The 12,612-nt window shown below is 40.2% G+C and overlaps 1 protein-coding gene across 2 annotated transcripts in view; it reads left to right on the top strand.

Moving 5' to 3' along the window:
- The window catches only part of C5 (complement C5), a 97,784-nt gene extending 85,466 nt beyond the window's left edge, over positions 1-12,318 (top strand). The window contains exons 34-41 of one of the 2 annotated variants that reach the window (XM_061426727.1): positions 1,459-1,561; positions 1,960-2,034; positions 2,147-2,252; positions 3,500-3,583; positions 4,474-4,563; positions 6,917-7,000; positions 11,097-11,235; positions 11,792-12,318. In XM_061426727.1, coding sequence (XP_061282711.1) covers positions 1,459-1,561; positions 1,960-2,034; positions 2,147-2,252; positions 3,500-3,583; positions 4,474-4,563; positions 6,917-7,000; positions 11,097-11,235; positions 11,792-11,930 — 820 coding nt within the window. In that variant the 3' untranslated portion in view covers positions 11,931-12,318. Of the gene's footprint in view, positions 1-1,458; positions 1,562-1,959; positions 2,035-2,146; positions 2,253-3,499; positions 3,584-3,687; positions 4,564-6,916; positions 7,001-11,096; positions 11,236-11,791 lie in introns of those variants that run through there. The other variant, XM_061426730.1, reaches the window with a different exon arrangement.
- The last annotated feature ends 294 nt before the right edge of the window (positions 12,319-12,612 follow it).

Genomic DNA, 12,612 nt, shown 5'->3' with positions numbered 1-12,612 from the left:
CAACTTTTCACAGACACTCTCCACTCAGGAGGCCCTTATCCGTCGTGTTGACAGAGCATTTGCATCTGTGAGCCAGAGTTCTCCACTCTCGGTGACACTCATTCATCCAATCACGGGGATGCTGGACGCCATATTTTCAGTTACACGTTGCCTTATATTTTGTTCCAAATTATTAATTTGGTGAAGAATGGGGTTAAACTTTATACTATTTACATTTTTATGGCAAATATGATATCTCAAACTTGTAATGGGGTCTGCTTTATGCATGCTAGATAAGATAAGATTGGGGAAAGAGAGTCCTTACCACCTCACTAATTGGAATAACAGCTCCCATCTCACTCATACTTACTTTGCGGGGTGAGGTCAGTTCACCTTCCCCCTGTGAAGCTGTCTCCCCAGGCTCTTCCTTTAATCCTGACTCCTCTCCGAAGTTCTACTCTCAAATGTTCAGCTTTCTCTCCCACATCTTGAGGCAGGAATCTAAAATTCAACCTTTGCAGGACACATGCCGATCCAGTCCCTACCCCACCAACTTCTCCTCTTTTATCATTAACTCTGCTTAACTGTAGCAACAGGCCTCTCTGCCTCTCAAAACGAAGTCTTGGAATTATAATTTTAAAGCACAAGTTTATACTTTTTCACAATTAATTTTACAAATAAGAAAATGAGCTCTAGAAAGGGGAAGTAATGTGTAGAAATCTCTCAGAAGAACTGGGATAAAACCTAAGTTTCCTAATTCCCCATTTCAGTATTCTTTTCTTTCATACCAGAGAAGCACAAACAAAATAAATCAAATTGCCCCTGTTACTCCCTCGACCTTTCTCCTCCGCTTCCCCACAAGCACAATTCCTAGACAAAGGGTAGTCCTTGAAACATTTTTTTAAAGATAAAATATCTATTGTGAAAATTTTAGAAAATAGAGAAAAACATGGGAAAGAAAAGAGATAATCCGTTATGATCTCATCATCCAGAGGAAGTAGCTGCTCACATTTTAGTGTGTTCCTTCCAGTCTGTTTCTGAACATGCTTATCGAGTCTCTTGCCAATATACAGTTAATTTTTTTCTTCGAACATGCTCTGCTAGAGAAAGAATTCGGATGAGAATCAATAGACTTAGGAAGCCCTGAGGCGAACTAGTCGTGCGACCTTGAACAAGTACCTTACTCTCGCCCGCAGTCTCCTCAACTAGCTAATTAAGAGATGGGACTGAATAGCCTTTATGGTCTCCTCCAACTCCAGAATGGTAGCCCACCGAGGTTACTGATCAAGTGAGGAAAGGGTTGGGATAGACGACGCAGAGGTCTCTTTAAACTTCAGAGATTATAACACATGTTATCATAAAGAAGCAAATACTTGGAGGATCAAATTAGTGAGTTAAAGCCTACCAAGGAACAGGGCCTTTCCTTCAAGAATCTTATCCATTTACTTGTTTCGTGTCCTCGTCTCTACTTTATTTCAGCTACAAGCTCAGCAGTGAGGAATCGTCATCTGGGTCCTCTCATGCGGTGATGGATATCTCTCTGCCTACCGGAGTCAACGCAAACCCAGAAGACTTAAAAGCTGTAAATGTCTTCTCTTAAATATTGTTATGGATACTTGCTTTTATTTACTGCATTATTTTACAAAGCTATTTCCATTCATTCTATGTCACTTTCTTAGACTCTCCCAGAATATTCTTTTCAAACTGATAATCTACCTAAGTTTTTATTTTTCAAAGTGAAACTGAAAAATATTCAGTTTTATATTTATATAAATATTCAGGGGCAAGTATTATGCTTGCACGTACAGAATAGTGTGCGTGCATGTGATGACATGTTCAGACTCTTTCAAGAGGAGGAGCTGCTCTTCACTGTCTTTAAGTAGTGGATTACATCCCCGCGGCCTCACATTCCATCACCGGGTGAACGCACTTAGACAGAAAGTCTCGAGTTAAATTTGGGCCCTCTCTTTGTTCCCTTAGCTTGTAGAACAGGTGGATCAATTATTAACTGACTACGAAATCAAAGATGGGCATGTTATTCTGCAACTGAACTCCGTAAGTTCCACCTCTCACCATTTTTCATTTATTATTACTATTTAACAGCTGCTGCCTAAAATATTTTGAGTCTTTTGTCTCTCATGATTTTCTTAATCTTTGAATTTGTCAGATTCCTTCCAACGAGTTCCTTTGTGTTCGATTCCGGATAATTGAACTTTTTGAAGTTGGGTTTCTGAGCCCTGCCACCTTCACAGTGTATGAGTACCACAGACCAGGTAATCAACTCTAAGGTTTCTTCCGAAGACTGCTCTGTATTTATTATGGAATTTGAAGAAAGGCGCTCGAGGCCTGCAGATTGTATATATTTCTTCTCTCGGGGCTCACTGTACACAAACGTCCCCACTGGGACAACCAGTGGGTGAGCGAGTCCCTCCGCTGCTCGGCCCTCAGGCTCTTCGTGTTTAGAATAGGCGAATGGACTCGACGGCTCCCCTCACACTCTTCGCCTCAAGTCTGTCTTTGGTGCTTACTGTTCCTCTTGCGTTGAAGAGAAGGCCGTTGACCCTACTGTTATTTCCAGTCTCCACAGAGTCAGCGTCCCCTCCGTCCACATTGTCAGCACTTTGCAGAGAGCTCTAGCACAGCGCTTGTCACGCTGCATCCTGATTACGTGTTTGCACGTCTTTGCACGCACCCCCAGAACATTCTCATCCTTCTGTCCCAAGCATCTACCCCAGGGTCAGGTACATGCTGCTGCTGCTAAGTCGCTTCAGTCGTGTCCGACTCTGTGCGACCCCATGGACTGCAGCCCACCAGGCTCCCCCGTCCCTGGGATTCTCCAGGCAAGGACACTGGAGTGGGTTGCCATTTCCTTCTCCACAGGTACATAGCATGTATCAATAAATGATGGATGAATGACCTCTGCGTTTGGTCATTCAGCCACGTCTGATAACTCTCCACTTCTGAAGAGCCCTTTGGTTCACAAGGCAGACAACTTCACTTTGGACAGTTCTACTTGTAACAAAACTCTTAAAGTGAACCAAAACTCTGAGACCCATTCAATCTAGTTTTACTTCTGAAATCATAGATTATGATACTTAGCCTCTCCTTGAAAAAGAACTACACACACACACTCAGCCATATGTGTGTTTCTTTTCTCCTCCTGAACAATAGGAAAAAACAATGCTTTTCTGCTCTAGCCTAAACAATTACCAATTGTAATTCTTTCAATAGACTCTCGTGTGACATAATTTATTTCTTCTCATTCATTGAAACACCAAATACTTTCATTCTTAGAAATGAGTATGGAAGAGTAAGATTTCAAGTACAGAGAGGGAGAATATTTTGAGTGTAGAGGGGCCTGTGTTAGGACAGGCAGTTAGTTCATAATTTAACTTTCCTGGGCCTCAGCTACAGAAAGAGGGTTAGGAGTGGGTGATGAAGGAGCCATGGCCGAAATTCACAGACGGGTAAATGGCGTGTCCGCCGGCCGCCTCTTCTAACTGCGCTTTCATCGCCACAGATAAACAGTGCACCATGTTTTACAGCACGTCGAACACCAAGCTTCAGAAAGTCTGTGAAGGAGTAACGTGCAAATGTATCGAAGGTAAACTTCGTTTACTGTGTTCAGGCTGTATACTTGTTTAACGCAGCCACTCATAATCTGGGGCTAATCTGGGGGGAGCTGTTTGACAAACTGTCATTTCTCAGAAATGTAATCTCATCTGGTGGAAAGTCATTCCTCGAGCACTGTAAGGCTGCATCGCGACGGCTCCAGAACAACCCGATAGTCCCACTGTGCGGAGAAACACCATCAGGCGGTTGTTGGGTATCAGAAAGACAACATGATGTGACATTCTTACCTTTTACCTGGTCTTTTTGGTGCAATAGGACCATTGCTTAAGAGAACAGCGGTTCTGGAATGAGCCACTATCTCCTCTCTCCTTCCCCTGGCCCTCCCCAGTTAGAGACGCTCTCCATTCAATTTTTTGCCAATCAAGGCAGCTTTATTGGCCAAAGAAAAGCCCCAGAACTCAACAGTAATCAACTGCGGACTCCATGAGGGTCTGAGTTGATTTTGGTTTTCTTTTGTTTTTCAAAATCCTTAAAATCTACACTTTTTCTAGGCACATATTTCTCCCTCTTACAGCATAAGTCGGTCATCAGTTTGGTTCCTTCAAGAGATTTTTGATTACACTCAAAATGGGAAAATGTCCTCCTTTCTTCAGTGAAGCATATACATTTCTGAAGAGCTCAATGTGGAGTGACTACCCATTCTAAGTCCCGTGTTCAAGATTTTGTTTTTTTGGTTTTGGTTTTGCTTTGCATATTGTTTCACTTTATGGAAGAGGAGAAAATGGGGACAGGTCTTAGGAATCTGATATTTGTAAGATTATATTGGATTGTCTCAGGGCAGATGAGGAAAAACTGTGTTTACTCCCAAAGGTGTCCGTTCCTTATGTTAACCTAACTCGTGCCGTCTTTCACAAAATCCAGCTGACTGTGGGCAAATGCAGGCAGAATTGGACCTGACAATCTCTGGAGCTACTAGAAAGGAAACAGCATGTAAACCGGAGATTGCATACGGTAAGTTGGAAAGTTTAATATATAGTTCCGTTAAACATGACATTTTAAGAAAACTTGATCAGTTAGGAAGATCTACAATTTTGCACAGTGATTACGTAGATGCAACATTCCATGTGCTCCCTTGAAGGAAAATGTCATCAATTTTCAGCATTAACATGCAAAGTTATTTATCCTTCAGCAAAGAAATATGATTTTCATTAAAAATGATGGGAGTGAGGTACACACACAGCCAAAACATTTTATTCCACCAGGCTCCATTGAATTAAAAGTGCTAAAACATAGTCAAAGAGAACATGTGAGAAGCCGCAGAGGTATATGATTTCGCTCCTGCATTCTTCCGGTTGATGGAGCAGAGACAGAAACAAAGATGGTTTGGCGGTCTGAGTGTTTGTCAAACTCCCTCCAAAGACCAGGTAAAAGTGTCAGTGCTAAATAATTGTTACTGTATCACAGTCGCGATCCACACTTGAGACTCTCTCCATCTCAAAAGGAGCATCTCCTTCTTGTCATCCAGATCTCAGAGCTAAATCAAATGCCCGAGTAGAGTTGCAGACACAAGCTCTTCATAGAATTAGATCCTTTGTTTTCTACCTATAGCTTCCAATGTTTACTTCTGTCTTTTTTAAGAAAAAGAGAACGAACAGATAGTACACTATTTCAAATTTTTCTTGACAGCTGGTAGGAGGGTTTTTATAAATAAATAAGCACAGTGCTGTTCACGGAGCCTTTCCTGTTTACCAATTGTTTTCGTATATGGTCTCTCATTGGTGTCCCATGAGCCTCCTTGGAGGTAACAGTGAAGAAACTGAGGCTCTGAGAGACGCAATAATTTGCTCAAAGTCATGCAGGAAGTAAGTAATAGAACCAGGACACATTCTGGTCTCCAGTATTATTTCCAATAGGTAACACTGAATTCTATTAATGGAAATAACAGCCATGAGAATGACTCTTGTGTGGCTCATGATCTTTCTTTCCTTCAAATTCATCTTGAGTTTTAAAAAATGCTAAAAACTTGCCTAACGCAGCCAAGATCCACTGCAACTTTTAAAATATACTGAGACTTGAAGAGAATTCTATATTGTTTTAACAATTTTCCCCTAAAATTTAGATCCAAATTATTTCTTTCCATGATAATAGAACAATTTTAACTCTTAAATTAAAAAAAAAAAATCTGTTTTAACACAGAGTACATGCAATCAGGATCTAGTTTACCACATTCAAGAAAAAGCTTAGCAGGCTTTTTTGGAGCTACAGGTTAATGATGGAATCACAGAATAGAAACAAAATTAAACGGTCCTTCACTCTGCCTATGCCTACAGTAGGTTCATTGCCCTTATCTACTATAAATAATTAAGAATCTGAAATTCAGGACATTGTTTAAGCCACTAATTTACACAGCCTTTGGTTCTGCCACACTGAGTTCGTTCACTGAGCTTTAAGTCTTACTAGCTAGATGCTGCTGCAAAGTCGCTTCAGTCGTGTCCAACTCTGTGCAACCCCATAGATGGCAGCCCACCAGGCTCCCCCGTCCCCGGGATTCTCCAGGCAAGAACACTGGAGTGGGTTGCCATTTCCTTCTCCAATGCATGAAAGTGAAAAGTGAAAGTGAAGTCGCTCAGTTGTGTCCGACTCTTGCTAGCTAGCTAGGATCTCAAAAATGAACAAAAAATTTTAGGTCATTCACTTTAACCCCAAAGAAAGCAAGAACAAGAGGAATTTTTCTCAGGTCACAAAGAAGAGATGGGTCTCTTCAAGCTGGTCATTTCAGACGCGAAGTCAAACATACCATAGGTTAAAAATTGATGCCTGAATGAAGGGAAGTGAGACTGTATCATATCAAATAGCTGCCAATCCAAGCAAAGATGAGTTGGAAAACAGAGTCCTATCAAAAACCAAAGATCAAAACCAATAAAAGCCGTCGAGGCATGGAGGTGAGGAAACATGGAGACTCCTACGACAGGTCAGAGTGATAGATACAGGACCCCTCTGTGGGCATGCAGAGAAGGAAGAGGCTCTTCGTCTTGAAAGATCAGAATCAGAACTTTACATCTAAGGTTTATTTTGTTTTGTGTGTTTTTTAAAATTTAATATTGCTCTTACCCTAATCAGCCTGTTCTGTAACAGTGGGCAGAGTGACTCTGACTCTAAGCAGAGTGATCCCTTAGAATCATGGCCAGAAGAGTCTCGCTGGGAGTGCTGGGAAGCCTTCTTGGAAGAAATGAGATTTACCACAGGGTGCCCATAAGAGCTTGCCACACCTCATTTTTTGTTTGTTTCACAGACTCTGGCTTCTATTGGACATAGAATGTTGTAATAAGCATAAATTATTGTGTGTGTGTGTTTTTTTTACCAGCTTATAAAGTTGAGATCGTAGCTGTCACTGAAGAAAATGCTTTTGTTAAGTACACGGCAACTCTCCTGGATATCTACAAAGCTGGTAAGAATTCATTCATTAGTTCTTTCGTTCAACAAATATTTGGTCCTTACTACGTGGCAGGCATTATATTAGACACAAAGGATATAGCTTGAATAACACAGCCAGAGCTCCTGCCTTCATAAAGTTTATATTCTATTCGAGGAGACACATTTTTTTTAAAAAGGAAATGGACAAAATAATCAGAAAGTATAAGTGCTATATTTGAAACAGACATGAGTTAATAAGGGAAATACCTTCAGAGTAATAACAGATGGCATCTTTTAGGAAATTCTTAAAGGCGAGAGTAGAAGGAATCAGATGGGCAGGAGCTGGGTCGTACCAGGGTTTATAAGGCAAGGTGAGAAATTTGGATTTTATTCTAGAAGTTCAAAGGGTAGCTAATAAATGGTTTTAGGTGGGCAAGGAACGTTTTCTGAAGATGAGGTATCCTGTCATGTTAATTTTGTCCCTGTCATGATTAAATAAATAAATAAATAAATAAAAATCATTCTGGCTGCAATTGAAGGGAGCAAGAGTTGGAAGAGGGAAACCAGTTAGGAGCATCTATGAAGTGCAGAGCCTTGGCTCAGAGGCCACATGAGTCTTGATAGGCTAAATGAGCTCTAGTAACCAATACAATAAAATGAATTCATATGGAAATAGCACATAAAACAATGGTTTAAAATATGTTCCCTTTTATTCCCTAAGTAAGATGACCTACAAATATTATTAAATTGCTTGTCAAATGATGTAAATGGTAAAAACAAATGATTCATTAAATCATATTTAATTCCAAATAAGTGTTTGTTGGTTTGTTTGTTTTATTTAGAAATTGTCATTTTGTTTGACTCACTGTAGGGGGCCTCTGTTTGAGCTTTGATTTGGCAACAAGAAACCACATCAAATTTTTCCAGTTATGTCTCTACTGAATTAATAGTCATTACATGACATCTAGCTTCAAAAAGTACTTTCTGCTAACAGCGACAGTATTGTGCAAAGTACAGAACCCTTTCTCAGTTCTGCTAAACTAGCAGTACTTACATTCAAATGTTTCTCATCTTTATGATACCACCTAACATTTCCAGGTATTTAATATCGATTATCAGCTAAATTATAAAAACAATTTATTGAAATGTCATGTTTAATTTTCCTAATTTTCTTAATTTTTATTCCCCTTCAACCCTCAGAGTTTTACAAAACATACTTGATGAAGTTTCAGGATTCACGTTTTAAAAACCTTAAAAGTTCATCCATTTTTGCTTTTGTCACTAAAAACAAAAACACTTTCATACAATCAGCTTTTCTGTTAAGTTGATATTTTGTTTTATGTCAAATGGCATACCATTCTTCACTTTGTAACAACTCTTGCTTTATTTTCATATTTCCTTTACTTATTTTTATATGATCAGTTTTGCCATTCATTAATCTTTCAGCTTATTAAGGCTGAAATATTTTTTCTTGAATATCTAAATATTGACATAATTGCTAGAATATCATACACAAATCACTAATGTATATATATGTATGTGTGTATATTTGTATATATATACACACTTTCTAAGTGTTTACTCCTGTGTCTGTGACTCTTTCAGACGATGTGGTTTATAAACTACCGTTGCAGTTTTAGCACTATTGGCTGCCTTTCAAAATGCCAATATTTTTCCAATTTTTATTATTGCAATTTTTGAAGTCTCCACACTATTTCTTTATTCCGTCTAGTGTATATTAGGTATATGGTAGTAAATATCAAATTTATGAAAAGAATATTTAAAGTGATTCTTGTTTGCCTTGTTTCTTTCATCGCATTATCCGGAGATGCTTGACTCAGAAGGTGCCAAACTGAAACAGCTGTAAATTTCAGGATTTTTGCTAAAGTCCCAGATTTCTCCCTGACATTACATTTGCACCAATAAGGTGTTCTTATAAATATTTCTCATTGACACCTTTTTTCTCAGTTTGATATGTTGTCCTTTCTGTGCTTTGAGTTCAACAAAACCCATGAAGCCATCTTCAGAGCCTCTAATTTTTTAAGTTATTTAAAACATGTTTTATATTCAATAGTTGATTTTCTAGGAAATGATTGAACTTTTACTACCTCATGTATATTTCTCAAAAGCTGTGTTCTCATTTCAGCAGGTAAGAAATTCCGCTGTAAGTGGGGCCCTAACTCTAAGCCGTGGTGCTCGGCTCATTCCTTTTTTCCTTTTGAAATGCTATCAAGTATTTCAAATCTGAAAGTGTTTATTTTTAATCATACACTAGAGTTTAAAATTCTAGTAATACTTTCCAAATTTTTCTTTGCTTGATCGACACTCTGACAGTTTTTTCTGACTTTTACTATTCCAAATGTTTCACTGTGTGAAGTTGATTTGTGACGGTGGCTCCCTGATGATCACAAGTGTTCTTTATTTGTAACGTGATTTTGCCATTTTGACAAAATAGGTAAGCACGCTTAGCACTCTGATCTTTTCACAACCCGATTTTCAAGCACTTTTGCAACTGACATACGTATCATAAGCAATAAGACATTCCTATTTTTACCAAAATAATCAAGTTCTTTTCATTCCAGAAATACAAATTACTTATTTTGTATCAATTATTGCCTAGTATCAAAAGATATTCCAGACTGTTCTGAACTTCGTGCAGAATCATGATTCCCAAGCTGTAGTTCTTTATCGCTATCATTTCTTCTCTGTTCTGTCCGTTCAGAAGACTCATGTTTATGACATTTAAAAGGAAATGTTAAGAAAGTTTTGCATAGTTTGTTATCTTTTCATTCTGGCTCTTCATTTTTAACATATATAGATTTTTAATTTATATAAAATAGCAAAACACCACACATTCACCACTTACACAAGAAGTGCTGCTAAAAAGAAGCCAAAATAAGAACTAAACTACTTTGAATCAAGGGCAACTATGTAGTTAAAGGATAATAATGTTATTATCCTGTGACTGGTGTTTCTCCTAAAACACAGGTGAGGATATAAATGAAAAAAAGATGAATGATTGTTGAAACTGAGGTTAATTATTCTCCCGTCTGAATATGCTTGACATTTTCCATAACAAAAGGTTTTTAAAAATAATAAGACGCCCCACAGTAACACAGCTTACCGTGACAGGGGCTGACTTAGCAGATAGTGCTGGGAAGCGTGCTTGAATGTTGCTGCAGTGGGAAGTCATGTATGCAGGGTCCCCAGCAGAGCCTCAGAACATTAGCTTAAACTAATGTGGGTACACTGTAATTTATTTTACTAATTAAAGTTTACCACTCGTGCAGTTTCTATTATGTGCTATTTAGCAACAGTTTCAGAAGTTTTTCAGGATTTAATAATTAGGATGACTCAGCCAGAGTTTAATAACTGGATACCAGTCCTGAATATATAGCAATGAATGCCCTGGCCTGGCCTCAAGAAGTTTCCAGCCTAGCAGAGGAGTCAGGCATGTGGAGGGAAACGTGACGATAGAAACTCAAGTGTAATGGGGATGAGGAGAAAACATGTACTTAGGACACAGAGCATCAGGGAATATTTCCTGAATACTGGGAGGATTGAAGACGTCTTTAGAGGTGGCTGAAAGAAAGAAAGTGAAAATCGCTCAGTGGTGTCTGACTTTTTGCGACCCCATGGAATAGTTCATGGGATTCTCCAGGCCAGAATACTGGAGTGGGTAGCCGTTCCCTTCTCCAGGGGATCTTCTCAAGCCAGGGAATCGAACCCAGGTCTACCACATTGCAGGCGGGTTCTTTACCAGCTGAGCCACTAGGGAAGCCCCTCAACTCTGGAAAGGTTCTGCTAATTCCTGGTTCCAATGAAATAATGAAAAGCACTTTAATGAACCTCACAGCAGTTCTGCAGGGTAGGTTTTACTGTGAAGCCCATTTTGGGGATGAAGAATCTGAGCCTCATTTGTTCAGGTACACAGCTAGGAAGTGGCAGAGCCGGGGTTTAGCTTGGGGAGCCTGTTCCCAGAGTCTGAAGTCTTAACCACAGGAACAGTGCCAATAGCCATTAGCCTGTCGATAGAAATTTACACTGAATAATGAATAGCCACAAGGAATGGGAATGCTCAAATGAGTTGAAAACTGTGACATGTGATAACCTTGCTGTGTGTCTCTCAGGAGAAGCTGCTGCTGAGAGAGACGCTGAAATCACCTTCATTAAAAAGACAAGCTGCTCCAACGCCAATCTGGAAAAAAGAAAACAGTACTTAATCATGGGTAAAGAGGCCCTGCAGATAAAACACAACTTCCGTTTCAAGTAAGTCACCTGTATTTTGGAGTCTCTGATCTTCCATCCAAAACTGAGTGCAATTTATTCTTAAACCCGCTACATGTTTCTTTCGTGCCCTGCTGTTAACCAACAGACCATTAGGAGCCTACATGTAATAATGTGAGCTTAAAACAAAGAACGCCTCAAAACCACCAGGGTAGCTGAGGTCTCGCTGACGATAAACCAACTGAGTGCCCAGGTCTGACGATTAATCTGGGCTCACTCATCGACTCCCCCTTTACCGCATCTGCCCTCTCAGTCCTCAGACTGTTTGTAAGGAGTACAGTGTTTGGATACATGTTTTATTATCTGTTTTTTGAAAAATAGACATTGAAACAGATGTTGTTCATGCCTTTAACCATGGGAGCCCCGAGCAGCTCATGATCTCCAGGGTTTGTGGACCTTCCCAAGGAGATGCCAGTTCAGAGGAGTTTGGCCAAAAGCCTGACCCCTGGGCACCTGAGCAGCTTGGCTCAATTGAACTCAGCTCTTCTCTATCTGTGGCCACCATCACAAGTGATTCATTTGCATTATTCCTCGGCAGGTACGTCTACCCGTTAGATTCCTCGACCTGGATTGAATATTGGCCTACAGACTCCAGGTGTCCATCGTGCCAGAGATTTTTAGCGAATCTAGATGAGTTTACTGAAGACATCTTTTTAAATGGCTGTGAAAACGCCTAAAGGTCAGCTGCATCCAGTTTGCACTATGGACTCCTGTTGTTGAAGTTTCTTCTTTTTTTCCCCCAACATTCACAGCTGGTCTTATTTGTAAAGTTCATTCTACTTAGAATGGGGGACACTTGCTTTTATTAGAGAACAATTTAAGAGCAGTAACTCTCCGAAACAGCATGTCCTTCAGGGGGCCTGGAGACAGACACTCATTCCAAGGTTACTGGACACCAGAAGCAATAAATTGGAACCCTCCTGAAACCTACCGCTCAGGAATGCTTGCCGGGGACAAAGAATAGCCCCACTGAAATGTAGTTTCTTACAAAAACATGGCCTTTGCTTGAAAGAAAATACCATGGAACAGAAAACCGATCATTAAAGCCTGACTTTGCTTTCAAAATGTGCGGAAAAGCGTGTTATTTTATGCTGGGTCAGCAGCAGCCGCACAGAGACAGGCAAATTGAGAAAGGTGCAGAAGGCCGCCCCTCAAAGCCCTCCGCAACCTGAGAAGGTAGGAGCCTTGTCCTGGCCGCCTCCCTTCCTGTTGCCTCTCTGTGCCCCATGCGGATGCCCTACTCCCCTCCCCACCCTCCCAGCGCCTACTCCTTCCCCCTGGAACTTGCTCTCCTGGAAGGCAGGCCCCCGGGCAGCCACCTGTTGAGAAACCTAGTGGAAATCCAGACACCTCTGCTCT

Source organism: Bos javanicus, chromosome 8 (assembly GCF_032452875.1).
Source record: "Bos javanicus breed banteng chromosome 8, ARS-OSU_banteng_1.0, whole genome shotgun sequence".
In the NCBI taxonomy this organism is placed as follows: domain Eukaryota; kingdom Metazoa; phylum Chordata; class Mammalia; order Artiodactyla; family Bovidae; genus Bos; species Bos javanicus.
Note: the sequence above shows the minus strand (reverse complement) of the source record. Positions and strands in the feature narration are given on the sequence as shown.